Source organism: Astatotilapia calliptera, chromosome 15 (assembly GCF_900246225.1).
Source record: "Astatotilapia calliptera chromosome 15, fAstCal1.2, whole genome shotgun sequence".
NCBI lineage: Eukaryota > Metazoa > Chordata > Actinopteri > Cichliformes > Cichlidae > Astatotilapia > Astatotilapia calliptera.
The window spans coordinates 11,891,379-11,904,290 of record NC_039316.1 but is presented as its reverse complement, the minus strand read 5'-3'; the positions used below and the strand labels follow the sequence as shown (position 1 = coordinate 11,904,290).

The following is a 12,912-nucleotide window of genomic DNA, read 5'->3' as shown; positions in this document are numbered from 1 at the left end:
GGCAATTACAGAACAAGAAAGTAATCAATCTAACTGATTGTTGAACATCATAACAAACCAGAGTATACCCCCATGTGTGCCGTTGAAGAATAAACAGATAATCTCTTCTACCCATTTGCTTTATGTTTCCAACATCGATGCGTGTGCTCTCCATTAGGCCTCTACACTGGCATGTATTCCACCCATTTGGCTCCAGCTGATGGAGCACTCAACAATCACTTCAGTGTCGAGTGGGCCTCTCAAGTATATTAGGTTATAATTTTTTCATGTACACTTGCATTTTTATGATAAGAGGCTATTATTGCTATTTGATGGGTTTTTGGTTTTGTAGCTAATGCATTTTAGCTCTTTCTCCCCATTTTTGCTGCCATTTCTGCTGTGTATAGGACAATAAATGCTGTAAGTGCCATCAAAACTGGTTGATAATACTTAATAATGTATATATATATATATATATATATATATATATATATATATATATATATATATATATATATATATAAAAACAAAAAAAAACACCCAGCACGCCCCTGCGGGCGGTTTATCCTTCAAGCTCGGGTCCTCTACCAGAGGCCTGGGAGCTTGAGGGTCCTGCGCAGTATCTTAGCTGTTCCCAGGACTGCGCTCTTCTGGACAGAGATCTCCGATGTTGTTCCCGGGATCTGCTGGAGCCACTCGCCTAGCTTGGGAGTCACCGCACCTAGTGCTCCGATTACCACGGGGACCACCGTTACCTTCACCCTCCACATCCTCTCGAGCTCTTCTCTGAGCCCTTGGTATTTCTCCAGCTTCTCGTGTTCCTTCTTCCTGATATTGCTGTCATTCGGAACCGCTACATCGATCACTACGGCCGTCTTCTTCTGTTTGTCTACCACCACTATGTCCGGTTGGTTAGCCACCACCATTTTGTCCGTCTGTATCTGGAAGTCCCACAGGATCTTAGCTCGGTCATTCTCCACCACCCTTGGGGGCATCTCCCATTTTGACCTCGGGACTTCCAGGTTATACTCGGCACAGATGTTCCTGTACACTATGCCGGCCACTTGGTTATGGCGTTCCATGTATGCCTTGCCTGCTAGCATCTTGCACCCTGCTGTTATGTGCTGGATTGTCTCTGGGGCATCTTTACACAGCCTGCACCTGGGGTCTTGCCTGGTGTGATAGACCCCAGCCTCTATGGATCTTGTGCTCAGAGCTTGTTCTTGTGCTGCCATGATTAGTGCCTCTGTGCTGTCTTTCAGTCCAGCTTTGTCCAGCCACTGGTAGGATTTCTGGATATCAGCCACCTCCTCTATCTGCCGGTGGTACATACCGTGCAGGGGCCTGTCCTTCCATGATGGTTCCTCGTCTCCCTCCTCTTTCTTGGGTTTCTGCTGCCTGAGGTATTCACTGAGCACTCGGTCAGTTGGGGCCATCTTCCCAATGTATTCTTGGATGTTCGCTGTCTCATCCTGGACTGTGGTGCTGACACTCACCAGTCCCCGGCCCCCTTCCTTCCGCTTAGCGTACAGCCTCAGGGTGCTGGACTTGGGGTGAAACCCTCCATGCATGGTAAGGAGCTTTCTTGTCTTTATGTCAGTGGCTTCTATCTCCTCCTTTGGCCAGCCTATTACCCCAGCAGGGTACCTGATCACGGGCAGGGCGTACGTGTTGATGGCCCGGATCTTGTTCTTACCATTCAGCTGACTCCTCAGGACTTGCCTGACCCTCTGCAGGTACTTGGTGGTTGCAGCTTTTCTAGCGGCCTCTTCATGGTTCCCATTCGCCTGCGGGATCCCCAAGTACTTGTAACTGTCCTCTATGTCTGCAATGTTGCCTTCTGGTAGTTCAATCCCCTCAGTTCTGACTACCTTCCCTCTCTTTGTTACCATCCGACTACACTTCTCCAGTCCGAACGACATTCCAATGTCATTGCTGTATAGCCTGGTAGTGTGGATCAGTGAATCGATGTCTCGTTCACTCTTGGCATACAGCTTGATGTCATCCATGTACAGGAGGTGGCTGACAACTGCTCCGTTCCGTAGTCGGTATCCGTAGCCAGTATATATATATATATTTAATATGATTTAACAACCAGGCCATGTCATCATTAGACTATTGTAGTCAATACATCCATAACTGCTTAAAATAATAGGTAATTCCCACTCTCCCATCTCGCTGTGGTTTGCACTAACCTCCTGCCTGTTATTAATGAGCTATTAATGAGACTCATCAGGAAGAAATGTAATCCAAGCTTGAGAAAACAAGTAAGGGTGTTTGTAGTCTTTTTTCTGAGTTTATTATTATTATCATAATGCACAGTGTAGCATCAACTGTTGCACACAATTAAGCAAAGCACAAAACTGTGACTTCATTCTTTGTTGACAACTCTTATTACAGAGAAAGGGATATAACTGGTAAGGACCTTACAGCCTACTTTTCTAAACAACAGCAACAGTGCTGTAGCAGTTAATTTGATATTTAAATAATTTCTTGCAAAGTGACTATACTCTGGTTCAGTGTTTAGTTCTGTCACAGGTGCTGGAACGTTTTTAGTTCAAGTTCTGATCTTTTGACTAATAAAGCCACATTCAGTTGTTCCTTTATTTACCAGAGGTGTCCACAGTAGGTAGCTCCGCATGGTGGAATGTTTACGCCAAACTCACAGATGCAAACTAAGAGGGATTTGTGCCTCTTCCTTTTGCTTTTTAGACAAAAGTGTAACCCACTTATATATTGGTGGCTCTGATCTTTGTGGTTTATGTCTTGTGCATTTTATTAGTTTCCCCGTTTACCTGTTCAAATTAGCAAAATAAGTATTACATAATTATTGTGCATTGTGCACAAGGGTGTTTTTCGTACATAGATAACTGGTAATCTATCAATCTACCCAAAACATGCCAAGAGGTAGCTTAGAAACAATCAAAAGACAATTAAATGTGCCCGATACATCATAAAAAGACGAATTGTTAAATTACATAATAGGAGTCTAGTACACTGAAAAGCCCAGTAGCCTTTAGTTTACTGCTGTTTTTTCTAGGAACTATGATGAAGAGATAAACAAATGGTACTAATATCAAGCTGCAGTTCAAACTTTAATGAATACTAATTAATTAATTAATTAATTAGTATTCAATTAATTAATTAATTAATTAATTAATAAAATGCTTGTTTTATATTAGTAAGAAAACGTTTATGAAAACATTTAACTGAATAAGTTAAAAATTACGTCAGCGTCTATTCAGTGCTTTCATACCTTTTTTGGGGGGCAAAGAAAAAGCAAGAAGGTATTGGAACCGGAGAAAGAACGTTTTGCGGTGCTGCAAATGCTTGCATTTGATGCAGTACTTGGATTGTTTTGCCACGAGTTTCCGGCATGCAATGCGCGACAGTCACGTGGCCATGATGTTCTGGAAACTGATTGGCTGCCGTTGTGAGTTCAGAGGTTAGCTTATTTGGTAATGTTGTTATGTACCCAGCTGCTGAGATGTGTGTTATCTGTTCATTATTGTAACAGCTGTTGCTCTTTGAGACTTCTGTTACATAAAAATAGTGCACGAATGTGCTATCGCTTGATTATTTGATTCGTTTTGCACTTTTACACATTTGTTTTGATCGGCGATAACTTCGACATGCTAATGCTAGCTGTGTAGCTACGTAGCTTGGTGAGAAGTCTCCTAAATGTCATGTTGTATCGAAACCTGACCTTGTAGTAGCAGTGAGCTGGAAGGCGACTAGAATGGCTTCTGCCAGAGCTATGACATCAACCAGGCTTCTGTGTTTATTCAATGCGACAGCAGCAGGATCCATTAAAACATTAGCCAGGACAGGGTGCAGAGTGTGTCTCACAAGAAATATGAGCAGTTCACCTCCAAGGCTGCAGGGCTGCATGTCAGCATGGATCATTGATCAGTATGGCAGTAATGGTGTTCTGAAGTACACAGAAGAGACCACCGTTCCCACGATTAGTTCTGCCACTGAGGTGATGATTAAGGTCCATGCAGTTAGTCTCAACCCCCTTGATGTAGCTATGAGGGGTAAGTGCTGCTAACTCAAATTAATAATTAACAAAGAAACGAATAACTTACATCAATAAGCCAAGAAAATTCTCAATTTCAGGTGGCTATGGGGCTAAACTGCTGAAGTTAAGAAGAGATCCATTATCTGTGATGGACAATGACACTGAGTTTCCTCTCATTCTTGGTCGTGATTTGTCTGGTGTAGTAGTGGACTGTGGATCTGGGGTTACCCATTTTGCCCTGGGAGATGAGGTAGGTTCTGCATTGCACAATCGTCTTTTAAAAGATGTACTGGAAATTAGTGACAATAATATTATAGCTGCATTCATTGCATTGATGTTAAAGTTAGTGTTTAGTGCTCTTTATTGACATCCTCTTAAGGAATATTAGAAACACATCTAAACACATTCTATTACAACATCAGCAGCAGCTACAAGCTTTCTCAGATTGTTAGTGAAAATTTACCATATTCTCATATTGTACTCTAGTGCCTCTTCTATTCATTTGGAATGCATTAAGTTGTACATGTGCACTTAAAAAGTGACTTCGTAATATCAGATACTTTATTAGTTGCTATTTTGTTGCTTCATTCTACCTTCACTACCTTCATTCTTTGTGGCATAAATTCAAAAAGGTGATGGAAACATTTCTTGAAGATTTTGGTCCATATTGACTTGGACAGTTGTTGCAGATTTGTCAACTGCACATTCATGATGTGAATCTCCCGTTCCACCACGTCCCAAAAGTTCACTATTGGATTGTAGGGCATTTAAGAACACTTGTCCTTTTCAAGAAACCAGTTTGATGTGAGCTTTCTGACATGGTGTTATCCTGCTGGGAGGGATCAGCATGGTCAGCAACAATACTCAGACAGGCTGTGACATTTAAATGATGCTCGGTTGGTACTAAGGGGTCCAAGTGTGCCAAGAAAATATCCCCCACACCATTATACCACCACCACCAGCCTGAACATTTGATACAAGGCATGATGCATACATGCATTTATCTTCTTTTCACCAAATTCTGACCCTACAATCTGAATGCCACAGTAGAAATCTAGACTTGTCTGACCAGGCAACCTTTTTCTAATCTAATGGCAACTGGTGTGGTCTTCCACTGCTGCTGTAGCTGACTTGCATCAAGGTTCATTATATTGCACATTCAGAGATGCTCCTCTGGATTCCTTGGTTGTAACAAGTGGTGATTTGAGTTACTTTTGCCTTCCTATCAGTTTTAACCAGTCTGGCCATTCTTTGACATCAATAGGGACGTTTTGACCAGAGAACTGATGCTCACTGAAAAATGTCTCTTTTTCAGTCAATTCTTTGTATACCCAAGAGATGGTTGAGTGGGGAAAATCCCAATAGATAATTTGTGTCTGAAATGCTTAGACCAGTTCATCTGGCATCAACAACCAGGTCATATCCAAAGTCCATTAAATTATCCTTTCCTCCTCGTTCTGATGGGGAACTTCATCAGGTTGTCTTGACCATGTCTACATGCATAAATACACTGATATGCTGCTCCCATGGACCATATGTCTGCCTGATTAGCTATATGCTTTAACAAGCAATTGATCTGGTGTACCATGCAAAGTAGCCAATAAGTGTCTATTAGTGATCAACTGACAACCTGAAAAATAACTAGACAGGATGATCTTTTTAATATTTTGTCAGATTCAAATGCCATTTGAAATTGAGTAGATGACTGTAAAAGAAAGTGCACAAAGCAAGAAAAATGCTTTGTTTGTTCTTGTACATTTATAATATATTATTTGCATAATAATATAGTCACGATATTCATAGACATATGGACTGAGGGTCAAAGTCATAAAGACTGGGCACCCTTGATTTTATGTGAAGTGATAAATACCATATTAAAAATGCGAAGGCAAATTTGCTGATGTTACACAATTTTTCTAAAGTTAAATATGGTTATATTGCTTAGCCCACTTACATGCACCTCCATAGTTAAGTCATTCAGAGACATTTTCTTGTTGAAAAGATCAAGTGCTTTCTGCTTGGTCTCCCAGTCAGTGTGACTCATAATAATTTGAGACCCTGCTGTCTCCCACATATCTACATTACTGTCTTCCTGCAGAGAGAAATGCAATTATGCAAATCTGGCTTAAAGTGAATGTAATTAAATCACTGAACAATACATCAGTAAAATTTTCCACATGCACTATTCTAGTAATTGTATTTCACCAGTATAAAAATATCTTTGGAAACGTCTAATGATGAGAAAGGACAGGAGCAGTTGTGTGAGACCCTAATAGCTGATTAACCAGATTCAGAGAGTGAGAGTAGGTGGTTAATTTAAGTTGTGTTCTGCATGTTAAATGTCATATTTGTCTTCAGGTGTGGGCTGCTGTTCCCCCTTGGAAACAAGGCAGCCTGGCTGAATATGTGACTCTAACAGAGTACGAGGTGAGCAGAGTCTGTGCAGCAGTTGGATGGCGGTGCATTTTCAGAATTAACTGTGAATAATTTAACTAGTGTCTACACAAAGACTGAGATTAAAGTAATTTTATTGTCAGTTTGTTTTTAAACTAATGGAAAAAGTTCATTGAGAACCCTTATTTAAACTGTAAAATACATTAAACAAAAGTTCGGAAGAAGCAAACCCTGTTTAGTAATCCTTCACTGTAAAATGTAATTAGGATTAAGTTTGTTTGTTAGCTGTAGCTGCGGTGGCACCAATTAAAGGGACATACAAATTGCCCTGTGTTTTCTTGCTGCATTGAACTTCATTTATTCTCCGACTCTGGCTGTCTGCCCTCACAGTAGCTGTGCTGATTAGACACAGCCTCAAAGTTTATAAATGTAAAATATTGTTTACAAGTGAATGCAATTCTAACATTGTTAACACTCTCTGTGTGGCTGATTTTTGCAGGTTTCCCATAAGCCAAAAGTACTGAGCCACATAGAGGCGGCATCCATTCCTTATGTAGCCAACACTTCTCTGTCTGCACTTGTCAATGGAGGTGGTCTTTGCAGAGACAGTTCTTCAAATAAAAGGCAAGAATCAGCCTGATCCAAAATAATTTTATGTTGAGCTCATTTCACCCTGTTGCCATGTATACTTATTAAAAAAAAAACATTAAAAAAGTGTTAAGCCCCTGAATGCTATAAAAGATTTAATAATGTCTTTCGTTTGTGACTTGGAGAATTGAATATGCTCTTTCCTTGTTGAGAAATCAGTCCAGTCATGTCGACTCAGAATGTAACGAAACCCGTTTCAACACTTTCATTTCATTTTAATTGGCAACAAGAGTTTTAAAATAACGCATTTAACCTGCAAACGTCAAAACATTTAACCTAACCCGAATTTTAATAGAACTTCCTCTTTTCCGCTAACGTAATAGCTTCCAATCCTGCAAATCCCTTTGTACCCCCTGAGGCTTCCACTTCTTTTCGTAGCTTTGCATAAATGAGTCACACAGTAATTGAATGACCCTCTTGTTGCTGGGGTTTCTCCTCCTAGAGTTTTAATCACTGGAGGATCAGGAGGTGTTGGAACATTTGCTATTCAGGTAAGACAGAGTGTCTTCGTTTGGCTATGCCTGTATCTATATTTATGCCTTTTAAACCCTGACAAAGTAAGATCTCTTGCTGTGTGCATACTCCCTGTTTTTTATCCTTTATGTTTCACCAGCTGTTGAAGGCTTGGGGCGCCCACGTAACGGTCACCTGCTCTCAGAACGCTGTGGGTCTTGTTAGAGGGCTGGGAGCTGATGAAGTGCTGGACTACACAGCAGGAGATGTGGTTGAACAACTAGAAATGATGGAGAAGTAAGAGCTGCAGTGTATACATTGAAACTTGTGTGGTTAGATTGTACTGTGTTTAAAGAAACGCTGGAGCAAAATGTTGCTCACTGGTCCCAATGCTGGTGTCTACTGAAGTATCATTAGAGTCTGTGCCAATCCAGTGAACGTGTTAATTAAAAAGGACTCATCTAGATTTGCTAAATTTGGTGTGTTTCGCCCTTTAAACACCCAAATGTGGTAAACATATTCCTATCAGCTTGGCACACCTGTTCGCTGACTCGCTTTCTAGTTTCCATGGAAACCACGGTTTAAGGTCTGAGTGGATGATGGTTCATTTATTTTCCTGCCCCTAAAACAAAATTGGTAGTGCTTGGTTTGGTTTCTTAGAATTCCAGCAAGGGGCTAAACCAGCACAGTGCATAGTGTACTGACATAGGATAATTTGTTTTGAAAAAGTAAATTTTGTTTTGTTTTTTTACCACATTTCCAGCAAGATGTTTACAAGATTGTCTGCCTCTTTTTTCCACCTCAAGGTTTGACGTTGTTTTTGACGGCGTGGGTGGGGACACAGAGGAGTGGGCGATGGGCCTGCTAAAGCCCTGGTCTGGTGCAAAATACGTCACACTGGTAACACCTTTACTTCTCAACACCGACTCTATGGGCCTATTGGATGGTACATTGAATGCTGGTTTCTCTCTGCAGAGCAAGGCCATTCAGGTAAACACCAGTAAAACTGACTTTTGATTCAAACAAAAGTGGATGTACACAAAAAAAAAGCTTCCACTGAGGTTGTTTATTTTTGTAACACGGACTGAGGTTTGTTTTTCTCACTAAGGCATTATTCTGGGTGTGGCCTGCCAGTGCTTCCAAATTGAAATGTCATACTTGATCCTCAGTGGCATGGAAAGAAGACATGGATATTTCTTTTCCATTCAGTTGATTATATGGATTGGAGCTGAGGTGACACAGGGAGGGGGGAAAAGTCAAGTGATGACTTGACTGAGCGTCACAGTAAATTTTTGCACTGCCTGTATTTTTTCTTCTGTTTGTATGTGCTGTGTGCAGGTGAAGATGGAATAGCATTAACACTTTGAGTCCCTGCATGCGTGTTAGGTTTGTGGTGTTGCGTTTCCCTAATAGCTGGTGTTCATGTCATGAAGATCATGACCGAACAGACGAGGACAGGGTGGACAGGGTGCTCTAGGGACTGAGTGAACTTGTCCTGGGCAGGGTAGGCACTGGTGACAGCACAGCTGGCAGCGTTAGAATGGATGAGACAGTGTGTGTGTGCGTGCGTGCATGTGTTTGCTGCTGAACCAGCAGTATTTGGTGTTTGTTCAGATTGTGGCCAACCATTTCCCCCCCCCTCCCGGCAAATACCACTGTTTGTGTGTTTCTTGCCAAGCCTCCGAGGCCTTTTGTCCATGGGAGCAGCCAGCTGGTCACTTTGGCGAGGCTCCGCTGCATCAGTCACACCCTCGGTGCCCAACGCTGGACAGCCTGCCATTTTTATCTGTGCAACTGAGCCCTCTAGTGTCAAACTAGAGCTGCACTGAACAATCATGAACTGTCTGGTTTTTAACAAGCAAATCAGGGTGGTTTTACCAAAGCAGTTTTACATAATAACACAATATTATCAAGTATAAAGCAAGGTTATGTTTGGTTTTGTTGTTTTAAATGAATTATTACACCACTAATTTTATTTAGACATTTGGAGCACCTTTTACAGACCTTTTTTCATAGCTGGCAGTCCTGGTCTTTTTCACATATAGCAGGAAAAATCTTAGTGAAACAAACCATTAGTGGTTTCTCTGTTTAATTTAGATGCCCTAATAAACTAGTATGCCATCAACCAAAGTATTTGTGCTCAGAATCCTGCATCACTCAAAGAAACGTAGCTCAGATTCATGCGATATGTGATGGTCAGAGGTCCAGTTTGTGTCCGTGTGTGTAAAACTAAATACTAGCTTTCAAGTTATGTATTATTTTTTAAGAACAACAATTTAATAAATGATAATTGTATTACTAGATGTGAACAATAACACTGCTAATATAATCCAATATTCCTGTTTCTGCTCATCTCATCATCAGTTATTCATGACAGTGCGTCTGAAAATTCACAAAACCAAATCATTAATCTAAACATAAATGTTTAAATTAGGTGCTTTAACATTTTTAGTAACCTTCAGTAGTTTATTGAAAACTTATCAGGAAATTAGTGCTAATTAGTCCTTTCATACAAAATGCGGTTTCTTCCTCCTAAATCCTTATGGTGCTAATTACTGTAAGTCAGGGTAACTGCCATGTGTGTTTTAGTCAGCTTAGTTGTCTTTTTTGGTGTTCTGATCCAGGTCTTAATTTTTTAAAGTACATTTTTTTACATTTTCCTTCTCTTTTTTCCTAACCGATAACTCTGTGTGGTTACTCATGTGTATGAGATGCAGACAAGCCTGACTTCTAATTACTGCCTCCCGTTTGCTTTCTTCTTAGAATTTATTATCAAGCGGAGTCTTCTATAGGTGGGGATTTTATGCACCAGATGGACCTGCCCTGGATGAAGTCAGCAAGCTGGTAGATGCAGGGAAGGTACTATATGGCTTTATTATTCATATCATGCACACCTGCCTTTTAGGACCATTTGTACTGACAGAATTAGGGTGATGTCTAATTTGCAAATCCGTCACAGGCAGAGAGTTGAATTTATGCAGAGATGGAGATCATGCAACTCACTGAATACTGAACATACCATGGATTCCCTATGAGTTTGTATCCGAGGCTCCCATGTGGCTTTGTGAGGGAGTCAGAATCACATTCCTGCTATTCTGGTTGGCTGGTTGGTTGGTGTTGTGCACGGTTGGCTGCTGGGCGATTGAGTCAGGCGCCATCAGACGGTGAATGGATTTTTAAACAGTGCTGAGCAGCCATTCGCAAAAGCGTGTGGGACCTCTGTCCTTTTGTGCTGGGGCTTACAGCAAGCAGCAAACTCAGGCCAGTGGCGGGAATCTATGACCTCCGGTGCCCCACCACCCCTCCTCACAAAACATACACGCACGATCTCTCTGCTCTCTCTGTCCTATTTGCAGTCAGAAGTGTGGATGGTTTCCAGTGACGCGACTGCCCTCCCCATTCATTGTTAAAGACAAAAGATGGTGACCACAATAACAAGCCTGGCTGCTTGTGTTCTGGGACTAGCACAGGATTGTCCAGCCTCATCACATTCTAAACCCCTCCCTCACGTTTTCACTCTTGCAACTATGAAAGCAGCGATGTTGTAGCATTAGGAGTTTGTGGTTATTTGCTAGACTAAACTTTTTTGATAATGGGTTTGATTATGGGATCACTGTAATTTGCAGTGCTTTGTGACTTGCAAAAAAGCCTCTTCACTAAGATGTGAAAGTGGAAATGGTTCCAGTGCTGTTAAGTTTGGACAGTTACTCATTTTGTCTGGTTTGCTGCTCTTAATGCATGGTGCTTACCTCACGAGTCGGATTTGCACAAGCTGCCACATTCATGACAGACTGTCAATACTTATTCTGATGGGGGGTTTTTTTTTTAAGCGCCATTAAAACAAAAGCCAAAACTAATTTTCATAATCAATTGAACTCCTGCCTAAATGTGTAAATCTGATCTTTTAATTATTTCCCATTTCTGCTGCTCTGTCACAGATCCTGCCTGTTGTGGAGGCCCAGTTCTCATTTACTCAGGTGCCTCAGGCTTTTCAGAAGCTCGAGAAGGGCCATGCCAGAGGGAAGACGGTAGTCAGGGTGGCTGAAGAGGACGATAGACAGACTGAAGAGCTGGTGCAGGACAGCAGCACGGAGACTGTAGAGTCAGTGCAAGAAACAGCCAAGCAAAGCTAAGTAGAGGAAAGCAGGTGCCTAGAGAGTTTCTGTTATGATCCTTCTCACCTCCCCTTCACCATCAGCAGAGTGAGAGGTAGTCTGTTTTGTAGCAGACTGCAGTCGTGACCTGCGCTTGTAATTAGAAGATACCAGAAGTTGTATCTCTTGTTAACGAGCCTTCTGCGATGTACTCAAAGTTTTCAAAGTTCTCAAGTCGTGCTGTGTTCATCATGTTGAAATTACTAATGTTACCAGCTAAATGCTCCTCATGTCAACCATGCAGCTGGTTATGGTTACCAGACTTTTGGTAATTAGCTGGCTGGTACAACATTGTATAAAAAAGCTTTTCTGTTACAAATGTGGAAGAAACTATTTGTTTTTTCTTTTTTTGGTTTAGTTACCCATCACTACCTTGTATGTGAAATTATGTGGACATCCTGTAAAGCTACATAATCTGAAAGGAATATATCAGTGTAACTTTCGGGGAACAACAGACATCTGAAATGTTTTGTTTTTTGCATGTCCATTCCACTCAACTGTGCACTGTTTGAGAAGTTCATTGACAAAAATAGTTTTATTATATTGAAAAGAAAAAAGTTCTATGTTGAACAGTTTTGATTAAACAAAAATAAAAGACATGATATTTGTTTCCTTGTGTTGCATGCAGCTGGAAAAAAGCAATATGTACTAAATAACAGCACATTTCATTAAAAAAAAATCCAAAAAAAAGTTTTAACACTGTTTTAAGTTAATAAAAATAAGGCAAAAACAGATTTGTTCAATGGAGATACAGCTCAAAAAGTTTGGGGTCACCTAGAAAATGTCTTGTTTTTGAATGTACAACAATATTAATTTGTTTTGTTCTGGTAAAACATTTACTTGATCAGATACCTTGTAAATAACAATGGAACGTGGAATCATAAATCAAACAAAGGATTTTTTATGGAATATCTGCATATGTGTAGGCTAATGTACAGTCAGGCTAAAAGGCCAGTTTTTGTCTCAAGATGGCCAAAAATCACCGTACACTAAACAAGTCAAACTTTCCTTTTCTTTCAGCAGAAAGGAATCCTTAATTGCATCTTAAAACATTTGCAATCATTTAAATATTTTTTTCTTTCAAAAGCAGGACTTTTCAAATTGACCCCAAACTGACAAACGATGTAAGAATAACATGTTAAATATTTCAATTCCTGAATGAACTATTTGTACATTTGTTACGTAGCAATACATTCTACCAAAATCCTTAATTTCTCTCCAAGTTGACCTCTTCATCTGCCTTCTCATGGTTCCCCTGCAGCA

At 40.7% G+C, this 12,912-nt stretch overlaps 1 protein-coding gene across 1 annotated transcript; it reads left to right on the top strand.

Moving 5' to 3' along the window:
• Positions 1–3,393: 3,393 nt before the first annotated feature.
• Positions 3,394–12,183, top strand: LOC113037319 (reticulon-4-interacting protein 1 homolog, mitochondrial-like). Its single transcript, XM_026194271.1, has 9 exons — positions 3,394–4,016; positions 4,099–4,250; positions 6,359–6,427; positions 6,894–7,018; positions 7,485–7,533; positions 7,656–7,792; positions 8,302–8,485; positions 10,259–10,354; positions 11,434–12,183. Exons 1-9 carry the CDS (start codon positions 3,719–3,721, stop codon positions 11,626–11,628), a joined length of 1,305 nt encoding a protein of 434 aa, XP_026050056.1. The 5' UTR covers positions 3,394–3,718; the 3' UTR covers positions 11,629–12,183.
• Positions 12,184–12,912: the final 729 nt, after the last annotated feature.

Excerpts from the sequence above, each read along its gene's own strand:
- LOC113037319 (XM_026194271.1), top strand. The coding sequence starts at position 3,719 with ATGGCTTCTGCCAGAGCTATGACATCAACCAGGCTTCTGTGTTTATTC. Across the intron at positions 7,019-7,484 it reads GACAGTTCTTCAAATAAAAG|AGTTTTAATCACTGGAGGAT; the intron begins GCAAGAATCAGC and ends TTCTCCTCCTAG. Across the intron at positions 7,534-7,655 it reads TTGGAACATTTGCTATTCAG|CTGTTGAAGGCTTGGGGCGC; the intron begins GTAAGACAGAGT and ends ATGTTTCACCAG.